Genomic DNA, 14315 nt, shown 5'->3' on the forward strand with positions numbered 1-14315 from the left:
ACCATCAGAACGTACACCATGGAAGCGATCATTTTCTGGCTTACTTGAATGTAACTGATTGCCTCTGCCTAATGGATAACGGCTGGGCCAACAAATACAAGAGGCATTAAACACCCAGGCTTGCAGCAAAAGACTATCTGTGACATAAAGGAGTCAAGAGATCCAGGAATGAATTTCATGCTCCAAAACCATCATTTGCCCCTCTTTATTAAAAGGAGGAAAAAACCTGTAGCGCATTTTCATTGCAAGTACTATTCCATAACATATTGCTTGCTATATGTTACTAGTCTTCCAATTCCTCAACAAGATAGTGGACGAGCAGGAAAATAATCCACTTTATAGCCTACTTTTTTTTCTTTAGAAAAGGCCAACAGCCTTCAGTCAATCCATAAAACCACATAAAACTGTTTGGATCACTTCCTCAATGCAATGTATTAAGTATGGAATTAACTGCATAAGCATTTATCTTCAGTGTACCGTACACTTCCTCCTGCTGGAAATACACCCTCCTGTACCGATGCTGTATCCACGCTGTGATGAACGTGAAGATACTCGGGCAACAATCTCACTAATATTTTGAGCACATATAAGCCAAACAGTGCCAAAAATGCAGGCTTCCAGCCACTCGGTCCCTCCCTCGCCCCCCTCCCCTGCCTTCCTTTTTTTTTTTTTTTCCTTTTGCTTGGTAAGTTTTATGTGAGGAAAATTATTTTGGTTAATTCACCACAAGTGAATGAAAAAATTAAAAAAAAGAAGGTAGCGCATGAAAATTGTCATCCAACTGTGGAAGAGTGCAAGACTACTTCAACTGGCAACAGTACCTGTGTATAGTGGCTTAAAGTGTTTGGGAAACTCCAGAATCAACACAAGGTGGGCTGGTTGTTGACACTTGAGAAATATTTGGGGAACTGGAATAAAGCTTATCTATATGCAGATCTAAGCAACGAGCATGCCTCACTGATTTTAAATGAGTATCACTTTCATGCTGACTGTCCAAGGTAAGACACTCCCTCAGATACAAAAATCATTGTAATTTTGCTGAAAAGAGAATGTAACCATTATTATGTTTGCAGACATGTCCTAATTCCTCATTTGAAGTATCAGAGTTCAAAATAAAGCAAAGAGAAAATCTTCAGAGAATAGCCTTAAGTGCCTATCAGTCCTACTTTGCAAGCGTCATCAAACCCGAGGCAGACTTTTGTGAAAGATACTGCTTTCTCTTCACAAGGTGCTGTTGTTCCAAACTTGCATAATTGAGTATTTGAGACCCCTAAAAACCTCTTTTATCTGGCATACTTAGAGGCTTGATCTGCTAAATGTTTGCTAACTGAAAATAGATGCAATTCTATTGTCCTATAATCAAAATAATAAAAAGCAGTACTACACAAAATCATAGGAAACAGACTGAAATCAGATGATGAATCCTAAAACTGAAAGCAAACTCATGAGGCTGCAGTAACTCAGCAAAACGCAAAGTAAAATGTGCACCTTGGAGAGTTATGAGCTATCCTAATTGTTAAAGTAGAAATAACATTTTTACTGCTTTACTTAGCACCTGAAGCAGTTTTAACAACTGAGCAGCAATACAATTAGCAACCAGGACCAAGCTCTATTTCACTGTTACTTCTCAGGATCCTAGTGACATACTAAGCAAACAACCCCTATAAGCACACAAAGAATCCTCAAATCAAGGAGACAGGCAGGTAAGCAACCATGACCTTTCTAACCAAAGATCCTCCTCTGCATGATGATCTTGCACAGACAGTATCCTCTTCTTTCTGTTAGAAAGTTGTATTTCTCCTAACAAGTAAGCTCACAAACCCATTAAAGATGGCATTTTCTGTATAAATGTTCCATAGGCAAATCCACGCTCTCATTTTCAAAAACTCACTATTCAGAGCACAGGGATCTGAGGTCTGTTAACAGCCTTATATGGAGTAAAGAAACCTCTGGCTAATTGCAGTAAACCCTTTGCCTGAAAATGGTGACTGCACCTCTGCATCTTCTGTTAATCTGCCTGCACCTTCTATTCTTTCTGCAACTCTACGTTCCTACCTATACTGCATAACAGCAAGAAGAGCACTGCATTTAATCCTTGCTGACCACAACAGCCCAAGGACCACCAATCAGATCTAGAGGGAACAGATACTGAGCCAGCTGAGTTTGAATGCAGATGGCAAGTTCTGGAGATACAGCTCTGGCCAGTACCATAAGAATTTATGACACCCGGTTACTTGCACATGTCACTGTGGTATTAATGTTAACTCACAGGTGCTTCATTTTAACAGTTACCTATATCCTGGCCCTTGGGCCCACCTGAAATAATTTCCTTTAAAAAGTTCAGTCTTGGAGTTTATTTAGAGAAGAACATGGCAATTTTCAAGTAAACTAGGAACACACTCAAGTCATCTTTAGTTACTTTGTCTTCTTACCAGTTAGAGCATACAGTTGCCATCTTCTGCTACCTCAAATGTACCTATGTAGCTGCTTTCTAACTACAGCGTTTCAGTCAACCTCACTAGAAATTTTAACAGTGCTATGAGCGGACATTAGGCAGGAGCTCAGATGAGAAACATGCTCAGGCTCAAGCAGGCCATTATTCCCCTGACAACTAGACACCAACTGTGCAATTCTAACTAGTGCAATGATTTTTGAAAAAAAGTATTAAAATAACTATTACTAAATTTATTGACTTAAATTTACTAGCAGCTGGTGCATATATCATCACTTTCTAAACTGTATGAAGTTAGAAATTAGCCGAGTCCTGAAAAATATGCTCAGCTATAGATCGCAATTGTAATATGTTCTCACCTCAAGAAACAAAATATATTCACAGACAAAAAAAAAAAAGAAAAAAGAAAGAAAAAATGTAGAAGGCTCCAGTTATTTGCTTCAAATGAAAGAACACGCATCAAAACCAAATAGTATTAGCTGGCTTAAGCCAAAAAAGAAAAAAAAAAAAAAAGAAAAAAAAAAAAGAGCCTGATGGAAGGAAATTTCATACATGCTCAGAGTAGCTATCAGAATCCCCAGTTAAAGATATCACAGGGTTGTGTACTGCTGTTCTACAAATTTAACTGCTCTTGAACAATTCCCAATATGAATTTTATTTTCTTTAACTGACCCTCTGAGAAAGGGTCACAAGCATTCTGTGTTGCTGGCTAATATAGAGCTTACACAGCCCATAAAGGAACTTTTAATGACATTTCTGTTTCATATTGAAGCAAGAAATGAATTCATGCACATATTAAGCAATTTTCATAGACTAGGATAAACATCAAATATTTTCGACTGAGACATAAAACCACCAAGGAACTGACCATTCGTGGCATGAGAGAGTCACGATATGAGGTGTTAACTCCAGCATCCTGGACAAATTCCAGCCTGTCTAATTGCAGTCAGCCCTCTAACTTTTCTTTGCAGTTGCACATTGATACCAATATTCCTGCCTGCTCCTCATACTGCTCTAGCACAGTACTGCTGTTACATGTTCCTCCACAGTTTCAGAGTTCTGTTCTGTATGTTGCTGTGTCTGTGGTCATAAACCTTCTGCTTAAGAAACGCTAGGCTGAATGACTAATATAAATTTCTTTTTTTTTTTTTTTATGACATACTTGGGGGGGAGGGGAGAGAAAAAAGAAAAAAAAAAAAGCCTGCTTGTTACTCAGAGTAAGATTAACTTCCCCAGAAATGGATAGGTTTCCCATATAGGAAAGAATGCAGGAAATGTTTTTGCATCCCTTTTAAAGAGTGAGTAATCCTAAAGCCATTTTCTTCATTTTACTATGCATTTGAAAGCGATTTGTTTTGCTAGCATAATCTAAAGGTGTTAAAATGCTCTAATCCCCTTTTGCAGAGTAGGTACTGATTTATTGCAAAGTTTAATTTCTTCCTTAAATACTGACGAGTGCCACATTTTCTCTCTAGGCTATGACAATGGTAGATTATTAATGCTTTGGCTATGCAATGGAAAATCATCTTCTGAAATCCCGCAACTGTTCACACTCCATCTGCCTGAAGAGTTTAAAGTAAAACACTCTACTCCTGAGCACTCCCACCCAGCTTTCAGAGAAACTCCCTCTAACCCACCATAAAACAAGACAGTTAACAAGTTTGGTTTTATTAGTAAAACAAAACTATTTTTTATATTTTGACACAGAGAAAATTAACCGATTATGAGTGAAAATGATCGGCAGGCTTTTATACAGTAAAAAATCAGAACCAGCTGCTTGGTGCAGAAGGTTAATTAATACTCCAGTTTTTCTTCTTAACAAAGAGGGGTGACACTTTTTTTAAGGGAAGAAAAAAATACCCCAGCAAAATTTTGATCATCCGTTTCTCTATAAGAAAAATTACATAGAAATGGAGAAAATTTTAGGCACAGGAATAATCAGCTATTTCATCAGAATTACATGAAAGAGCCTTGCAGATTGTTTAAGATCTTCAGTATTTCCACTGACTATTTCCACGGCAGTTATTCACTTTTAAGAGCACTAAACTCACACTAAATTCAACAGAAATAAAGAAGTGTGTGTATGCATGGATGAAAAATAAATAAATATATAAACAAGCAAGCAATTTAGTGTGTGCAACAGCAAAAGTTAAAAGTTCGCATTTCACTGCCAGGACATAAAATGAACTGCTAGTTATTTTGCCAGTTGTCATAAAATATATTAGCTTCATCTGTGCAAGTTACCAACACAACACATACACACACACAAACACATATACACAGAATTATTACCAAGTTTCATAGCACATACCTTTTATAGGAGAAAAAAACCCAAACTCACTATTTGTTTTATGAGTAAATCAAAAGAATTTACTTACCACAGCTGGGGGATCATTCCATTCTTCATAAGAAACGGCAGCATATGGGTAAATTCTATCATTGATAATCTGAAGAGTAGCAAGAGCAATTGCTTTCATTGATTGAAAATATGCTTCCCAGAACCACCTTGCCTGTGAAGAGAATAAAGTTCACTTTCACATTGCACAGATCCGGTGCTTAATAATAAGTTTTGGCTTGCCATGCACGATCTCTTCCATGCAGTCTACATGTCAGGTGGAAATTAAATTAGGAGGCATGTTTATTGTAGCTAGGATATTTCCATAGGGCCTGAAGGCTTCAAACTCAACTCCACCCCAAAAAAACCCCAGGACTTAAGAGCCAATAAAAAGAAGCAGCAGCATTACTTTCCAAGTGATTAAACAGAATAAGAATACTTGAAGGAATCAGTTACTCTCACATTTTTACCATGTCTTCCTCCTGAAAAATGTCAAAAGCACTTTGACCACAGAACAGAAGAAATTGCTGTTATTCTCAGTTTTTCCAAGGCAGAGGACTCCACTTGCAGCTGAACAGCCAAATGAAAGCATGCAGCCTAGAAAGTGACACCTGATCAGCCATAGAATTTCAGTATTCATGAATTCATGAATTCTACCAAACTAATAGCTTCCCAAGTCTTCCAAAAACCTAGTATCATTTATACAAGTAAATCTTAAGATTTTTACATAAAATCACATGCCAATTTGTTACAATCAATAATCCAAGCTAATTTACAACATGGGCAGTGTAAAACTGCTGAAATTAAGCATGTGATTTTCTTATTCACAGATGCACTTCATTTCACATGAGTTGTTTTCAAGCTAAGGTCCTACCTGGCGAGTTTTCATTCTGTCCCAGTTTCTGTGTAAGACAGAAATGCTGGAAGAAAAGCAGGGGTTTGGAAATGAAAATGCTGACTTATCTGATTCTCTGCTAGAGACATAAACATACTTTTAAAATGCCTAGAACCATCAAATGATCCTGTAGGATCCCATCCAACCCAGAAGGAAACACGCTCTGCCAATAAATGTAGTCCAAGAGTTTTGGCCCAAGAGATAAGAATTTTTTCAACGTAATTTTTCTTCAGGAAATGTCAGTACCTTCAAGTGTCCAGAATGTAATTTAATTTCCAGTCTCTCTATGGTTCAATATCAACTATAAAAGTAGGTGTCTGCACCTAGGTAGTAGAAAAATTAAAAGACATTTTTTCATTAATTGGAAGCTTAAGAGGCTTTCAGAGCCAGAATGCAATAACCGAAGACAACATACAAATTTGGGCAAGTGATATTTTACTCTTGCTACAGCTTCCTTAGACAGCAAAAAGGCTCTACAGACAGGCTGGTTTTAATCATGTCCTATGTGGATATTAAATAATATTATTTAGCATATTAAGTTACTGAAGGAATATGAAGGTTTTGGAGGTACAGACTTTAAGATGAACCAAAAATCCCTCTCAATTAGCTGTTGTTAAAAAGTTGCCAGTGTGTCTAACTGTGCAGGTCATTACTTTTTAATAGAAGATAAAGAGTGATTCTATGTGTACACTTTGTGCTGGAGTATTCCTAAGATAAAAAACAGCGTACAGGAAAGATCACAAGTAGGAATGCAAATTCATAACCCAACTTGATTCATGCATATGCTACCCTGCACTTTAGTCTGAGTGAAAGCTATGTGACTCAGAACTAAAGACCTGTTGCTTTAGTATCAGTGGTAACACTCTATTATGTGTGTAGTTGGTAGAACAAGTTCTTCAGAATAGTTCTGTGAACATTTCAGATGAAAAAATGCATGCTACAATTAAAAAAAAGCAAACTATGAAAGAGGTAAGTGCTCTCCAGAGCACTACTTTTGTTGCAAGGAAACTGATGAGTATATCCAAAAATTACAATTCCCTGGAGCTTGTCATCCAGAGAGAGGGCAAAGCAATTTCCCTCAAGAATGGAATCACTTCCCTCTCCTTTTCTCTCTCCCTCCCTTTCCCTTTCTCCTTTAACAGCTGGAAAACAGGCTGATTACCAAGAACATAGAGCAAAATGAATATTACATCCAACTGTAAAAGCAGAAGAATTATATAAACAGGTAAGAATAATTAACGTCTGCCTTCCTAAAACACCAAAAAGACACTAAATAAAGCAAACATCACATGCTAAGCAAAGTATTCCTTTCGCCATGCCCATTTCTTAAGAAAAATGTATTATTCGGAACTTGGCAGCAACTGATTTAAAAAGAAAACAGGAAGCAGATTAAGAACTAAAATCAACCAAAGCAGTTAATCTCTCTATTTAAGCATCCTAAATAAACAAGAGTAAGAACACAGATTTCTAATTTCATTTTCACATTAGGCAAGAGTTTAGAACCACTGCTATAAGCAGCACTAAGCAGGAAGGAGAAATTACTTTATGTAACTTTTTAACATATAACTTTATAAAGCAATTAAGTAGCTATTGTGTGAAATACACACAGGATTGTGTATTGCATTGTTATTAAAGACAGCTTTCCTATACTGTTCTGACTCTTAAGTATTAATACTGTAATACCTGTGATTATCTAACTTTGTAATAATCAAAGTTGGCTTTCTTCCTTCAGCAAAACTAGGATGGATGTTATCTAGCTTCTCTTTCCTGAAAGAACGCTTGCAATGTCAAGCAAGATTACACCTTTATATCAGAAGCAAAACTAGAGACAATGGCAGAGGGAACTTACTTTTTTTTAAACTAATATTTATGTAATTAATCTTTTGTAAAGAGCTAGAAAAGTGTTCCCACAGTTGGTCATAATTTTCTGGAGTTGTGTTTCTTTAAGGCAGAACTCAAAACCTTCTAAGGGGATTCAAAGTCTCCAAACAGATGTTTCAGGGTCTCATTACTTCCTCCACACCTTGTTTGCTTTTATAAAGCAGAACTGATTAACATGGCTTGCTAGTGTCTGCTGCTCAGCATGTGAAGTTACTAAACATTTTGGGAAAGTTTTCTGTTGGGAAGATGTATGTCGATTCCATTTGAAATGTATTTTCTGCTCTACTTGGTGAGGTTGAAAAGCTTACATTGGAATGTAACACATACCTAGCAGGGGGGATAAAATCCCAAGAATACGTTTGGGATACAGGAGAGAAAAACACCACCAAAACCCCAAACCAAAATAAAAAAGAAAAAGAAGAGAGAAAACTCTGTTCCTGACTCCTATGCCAACTGTCTTAGTATTCTCACACAGTTTTTCTGACTTGCCCATTTCTCTTTTCCGTATCTATGAAATCAGAAGACTAATGGTTATATACTCCAGAGTAGCTTAAATACACTGGGTAATGTTTTTAAGGTATGGCAATTGTAACATACTAATTAGAGCTACCTGGAAGCCTTTCAGGATCTTGAAATGATGATCCATAATTACAGATCTTGTCTTCCACATATCATAGTTGTAGACTGTGTATAATCAATGCTATGATCAGACTAACCCTCCTTTCAACCTGAACTGAAATTAACTCCTAGCAGTCTGCCTGATGAGGTTTCAGAATTTTCTAAGGAAATACACTATGTGGACCACAGACTTGTATGCCTAAATATTGCTTAGGTCACAGGCAATCTAAATTGTAAATAGAGATCAAACATGTACTTTGTACAACTGCCAAAACAACACAGATGAACATGTTAACCTACAGGATGTTGTTCTCAGTGTATGGCTTACCAGGAATTGCAAACAGGTATTTAAGAAACACACCTTCTCTTTCCCTTCTACATTTCTAGATAAATAGGAAATCTAGGATAGATCCAAGATGAAAGACAGAAAAACATTACTTTCTATAGCAGTTTTACCAATGTGTGGAAGAGTTAAATGTAGAGTGCTGAACAACTTGACTGAGAATAAGAAATACATTATATTACTGGGTTGCCCAATGGGTTGGAAGTGATTCCCCATGAAATTAATTCATCTGAATTCAATTTCTGCAGAAAATTTTACAAAGCCAACATAGCCTCACCGTGGAGGCCAAAGACTGAAGGAATTGAGACCAAACCCTCCCCTCTCTCCAAGAGGTGAGCTCTGCAGACCAAGGTCACAAGCATGGGCATGCCAGTAAGAAGATCTAAGTTGTTCCCCTTCCTTCCTCCCCACCTCACTTTCAACTGCCACGTCCTCATTAGATCGGCCATGAAAACCCACCACTTTCTGTAAGGGCTAAAATTACAGGCTTAAATATACAACATAGAGGTATTAATTATCACAAACACATATGCACACCTTGAGGAACACTAGCAGTATCTGTAAGACAGAAGAAAAAGTTTAAAACCTTTGTTTTCTTCCTTGAAACTGTAGATGGTACGGGGAATTCTGTGTTCCTTCAACCAAGTGAGCAAGTATCCAAACCAAAATTTCAGTTCCACTTGTTTTCAGTTCCAGGATTTTGCTCGTGGACTACAATGCAACTCAATTGACAATATTCAGCACATAACAGTACAGAAAAGAGCTTGGGATGGAAGCATTTGCAGTTATTTTCATAGGAGACAACAGGCAGCAGCATGCAGCAACAGGGTAGCCTAGTCGCAGAAAGTAACATTTATTTAGGTAAGGTGTTATTTTCCTTAGAAATAAACACACTTGGGGGCCTAGCATCTCTTTATAAGCTCTTTACAAGCTACCATAGCATCAGGTTACAGAGTCCATTCATATGATGTTTGTAAGTTCTAGTGTTAATGCCACTAATGGTGCTCCAGTGTAGAGTGCAAGACAGATCAATGTAAATCTTTTGATTAGTTTGTGAAAAGAAAAACACTGGGCATGAGGCAAGGAAAGGAATACTTTCTGTAACATTTAGATCAAGGGGAAAACAGTCCTTGAAACGAACTTTCTAGCCTCCTGTCTTTACACAGCCCATGATTTTGTAGGAGTTGGTAAAGCTAGCAAAAGGAGAAAAAACAAGATTCACAGAAGAGTAGTAAAAGTTAACTGCCCATAAACCACCACTTCTCTCAGCTTTTAGGTCAGGCGCCATGATGATTTTGCCCCACTGCAGGAGTTCGGTGTTTCTAAAATGCCTTGAAAAGGTTTACGAGGCCTTGAAATATAACCATTTTCACATTGGCTGGGCTGACTCTACTTAAATGCTTTCCCTTCTCAATGGCTTTTGGTGTTTCTGGTTTTCACTCCCTGACCAGCTGGGTTAGGGAAGTCTGCCCAAAGAAAAGAGCGTAGCCTAGCTGCTGCCACAGCACTTGCCTAGAAGCTTGGCCATCTTACTTTTAACCCTGGTTCTGTTAATTATTTACAGATAAATGCTTGACATTCATATGATTTCTTGCTTCTACTTCAGCCTCTCAGCAGTATGAGTAATATTTACATCACAGAGATGTTGTGAGACTTCAACATCCTAGACCTTTCAGAATTTGGGGTGTACAGAACAGAAAAAAACGTAACTTTTCTCTCGTATCATTTGTAAAAAGAGACCTTAACCTAATAAAGCTAGTAGCTAGCTAACCAATGCTACCAAAGTAACTGACTGGCAATTCTTTGCTAAAACCTGTGCCTTCAGCAGGGATATAAAAGGTACGACAAGAAATACCCACAGCTCTGCTGTGCATCTAACAGCTCTGGACATGGAAGTTCATCCACTAAGACCTGCAAGGTTTTAAGGTACCTGTGATTCTGTAACATAATCAAATGTTTTTTAAGTTGCTGAGATCTAACAAGTTATTGCCCATCAAGCAAGCTACTATACTTGGTCACAGACAAATTTTGGGTGTAGACTGAGGACTCTATAATCCCAAATTCCCATGTTTTTCTGCCTATGAATTGTAATTGTGAGCCCTTTGGTTTTTTGGACTGCTTTACTGTTTCTACAGCTGGTTCCCTGTTCCAGCCATGTCTTTGCTGATCACACATGTCACTTCTAGTATGCCATTCTGCAGCAAAGATGATACCAGCTGGGTCACCTAACACCACTGCCATCTTTGTTTCTCTACATAGGCTTACAAGAAACCCTCAGAAGACTTTATACTATTAAGAATTAGAGAGTATTTTTGTTTCTAGAAAGCAATAAAAATTTGGGCTTTAAAAAGAGGTGCTTACTTGGTTTAGGACCCTTAGCAATATCACACACTTAAACATGGCTGGCTCAATCTTCTCTCTGTACAATGTGTGGAAAAAAAATAGGGTCATTCACAGAGAAATTTAGAGCTCTGGTGCCTTAAAATACCTCCTGAAAAACCTGTTCTCCTATTAAGAGAGCATGAGAGGACAGACTAAGTGACTAACCGTGGGCCACGATACTTCTCCCCATTAAAGCCCTAACCTCTAAAATTATCTGAGGGCCCTCTCATTTTTGCAGGAGGTATGAAGATTTGAAATGAGAACAACCAATAATGTAGGCTTTTTTCAAGAATGTATACATTTTTGAAAAATAATTCATGTGTTTCAGGTTATGGAAAAATGTAAGAGAGCCATGCCCTGAAAAGTTCACTCACTTTTGGGGTGCCAATACAGTTACCCAAACTGGAGGTAACCTCTTTAGAAATTGCAATCAAAGTAAAGATCAGATTCTTGTCTCCATAAGTAGACTACTATGTAGGAATTCTAAGAGTTAATCCACTAAATCCATGGAATACTGGTAAAATCATGCTAACTTGTCTAAAGCTGAAGTTTCCCAAATTATTTTCATGTTTTATAGAAGATCAAATGAAAAGCACCTTTCACATTTGACCTAAGCTAGTTGTGTCTATTTCTCAACACGGACCTACCCAAGAAAAGCAGCAGCAGAGGCATCGTATAAAGAATGCTCATAACAGCAGCATGCCACTTTTAAAGCTATAAAATGGGGGTAGCAAGGAATTGTACTTTTGGGGGTGTCTGATCGCTTCAGACAGACTAATCCATAATTCAACATTGGGTTTTCCTGAAGCTCAAACCATAAGTTTCTCTACAAGGGAAAAAGAGGAATGGGCAGTAGAACAATGCACAGCACATACAGTTGTTTCCAGTTAGCTAAGGTTTGCTTCTAATGGAACACAACATTCTTTTGTTTCTGAATTTTCATTTTATCTTTCAAGTCTTGTTTCTGGGCTATGCATGATTGCCAAATAAAGCCCTGAAAATATTCATCTATTTAATTTATATGAGTGGTCTAGAGAGCTATATTTGTTATCTACATGACAGTTCTGCAGGACAAGCAAGCAAAATAATGATTTGTATCATTACAGTCCTGTATTTTAAGAAAGAGATTCTAGACAGACATTTTGTGTTGCTGTTTTTTATTGTAATTCAGTCTCAAAACCTCTTCAAAAGTAAAGCAGTAGATGGACTGAATCACCAGACTCAATATTCTCCACCGTTGCAATTTCAGCCATGAAATATTGCCTACTTCAGACACAACAGAAAGTGAAAACTAGTCTTTCCACTATTCAAATTTCTTCCCCGCCCCCCCCCCCCCCCCCCCCATTTTGAAGCTGCCAATCCATAAGGGCACAGAGGTTCAAAATGCTAGTCTTGCCCTTCAGATACCAGCCACTTGGGAGCAACTCACTTCTGGCTCTTAGTTTTATTGATATATATGCTGACTTCTAAGAGCTAAAGGTAAAGGAAAATGTTAGTGCAAGCACAGATATTAATCTTAGGCTTCTTGCACTGCAGTCTTCTTCAGACTCTCCTCCTTGGCGCTTTGAAAAGAATCGCTTGTATGAGTTATAGTAACTCACATGTACAACACATACTATGTATATATGAGAATGGTTCCTTGAGGCATAACTGTTAAAGTTGACATTTTGAGTCCTGTTACCATACTTTCACATAATTTGTGGGGGTTTGGTTTTTTGTTTTTGTGGGTTTTGGCTTTTTTTTTTTTTTTTTTTAAGGTGTTTATCTTCTGTTATGAATAGAAAGATCTGGGTCAAATATATGACAAAGAAGAAGCTATTTTCAACAGAAAAGTTGTCATTTTCTCTCATGAAATGGTAGCATTTTACAATTTTGAAATCCTGCATCATCTTGACCTCTAAAATACAGACTTCTGCTATCCCTTGTCCTCCTGATAGTAACTTTGTTTTAAAAATAGCAAGAACATAAGACTTGAGGAGATAAAACCACCACTTAGCACTGGCGCTCTCCCCTCCCTCCATATATGTCTGCACATCAGACTTGCTGCTTTGATTAATGAGTATGTTGGCTTCACAACTCTGTTGCAGAAGGCAACATTGCATAAGCCAGGAAATCTGACTTACTGCCCTGGCACCCTACAAATCCACTGCCAAAATACATTTTAGTTATGGAGCCAACACATAGATACCAGACCTACGAGCAGCAAGGAACCTCCCCACTCTCAGCTGTGGCTGGAAATACTGTCACAAAGCATGGAGACAGAGCCAGTGAAGAGAGCAGGAAGATGAGGAAAAAAAGCAAAGTGCTTTAAAAACACATAATGTAAAAATGGCTACCATTTATTGAATTCCCTTTGCTCCCAAAGAGCTTTCAGTTCTGTCTTCCTATTTAGAGGCAAATTACATGAAATACCACAGGTGTAAAACAGGTCCTCCTCTGCCTTCCAGATAGTCATATCTAAATAATCACCACTGATAATGCTGTAAAGATACACAAAAAATAACAGCCCACTCTTCCCTCCAGTTTCAGGAGTTTGTAGGGCTCCCTAATTACTCCAGCTTCACCAGACTGTTACTGTGAAAGGCTACTCGGATCTGTACCATCCTTTTTATAAGTTTGTCCTTTGCACAGTCCCTGTTGACAACATGGAAACAGACCTACGGTGAGCTAGACTTACGCTATCATTGATTCAACAGCAGTCTAGAAAATAAATAACATGTATGCAATTGCAGGGAATATGCAACTACTGTATGACCAAGCTGGGGGGTGGGGGTATATTTTAGCCACATTTCTTGACAAATGATGGACAGCTCCTGAAACTGAAAGCAATAGGTTTCTAGTCCTAGGGGTATTGCCTTCAAATATGTCTATGTTCTCAGGGTAGATCAGTTTTCCCTGCTGCAGGCATCCTGCTGAGAGGTGAGGTCCCAAGCAAAACACAGGAATCTGACTGCAAGCCTTTGAGGTGGCAGGAGCCAAGGGAGGTTCAAAGACAAGGCTGGCTGGTGGGCAGCACCTCTGAGTATTGCAGAGGTTAGAGGTTAGTAAAGCAGGAGCCACTGGCCAATAAAACAGTGTTTGGAGAGCCCACTCTACAGATAAATTGGGGATCTGTTTACACCTTTCCCAGCTTTCTGAGTTACACACACTGATGCTTCCCACTGTGATCTTGTCCTATGTCCACCAGTATCTCCCCTCCTCAGCAGCTGCCTTGCTTTCTGCCGGTTGGCTTTATAACATTGGCTAAAGGATGCTTGGAAACTTTTAATCAGCATCCAGCATAAAAAATAAATAAATAAAAGCACAACTGCTTTTATTTGTGTCAACTGCTGCAACAAGATCTGTCTTGTTTGAGATTTCCCATGACTGCTGTACTAATGCTGGGAGAATAGAAGCTTAAATTCCCTTG

The 14315-nt window shown here is 38.1% G+C and overlaps 1 protein-coding gene across 1 annotated transcript in view; it reads right to left on the reverse strand.

Moving 5' to 3' along the window:
• EXT2 (exostosin glycosyltransferase 2) overlaps positions 1–14315 on the reverse strand; it is an 81518-nt gene that overhangs the window by 40105 nt on the left and 27098 nt on the right. Inside the window, exon 8 of the mRNA XM_037394092.1 lies at positions 4831–4962. Within this exon, the coding sequence (XP_037249989.1) occupies positions 4831–4962 (132 nt within the window). The remainder of the gene's footprint in view (positions 1–4830; positions 4963–14315) is intronic.

The sequence above is a fragment of the Falco rusticolus genome, chromosome 7 (assembly GCF_015220075.1).
Source record: "Falco rusticolus isolate bFalRus1 chromosome 7, bFalRus1.pri, whole genome shotgun sequence".
NCBI lineage: Eukaryota > Metazoa > Chordata > Aves > Falconiformes > Falconidae > Falco > Falco rusticolus.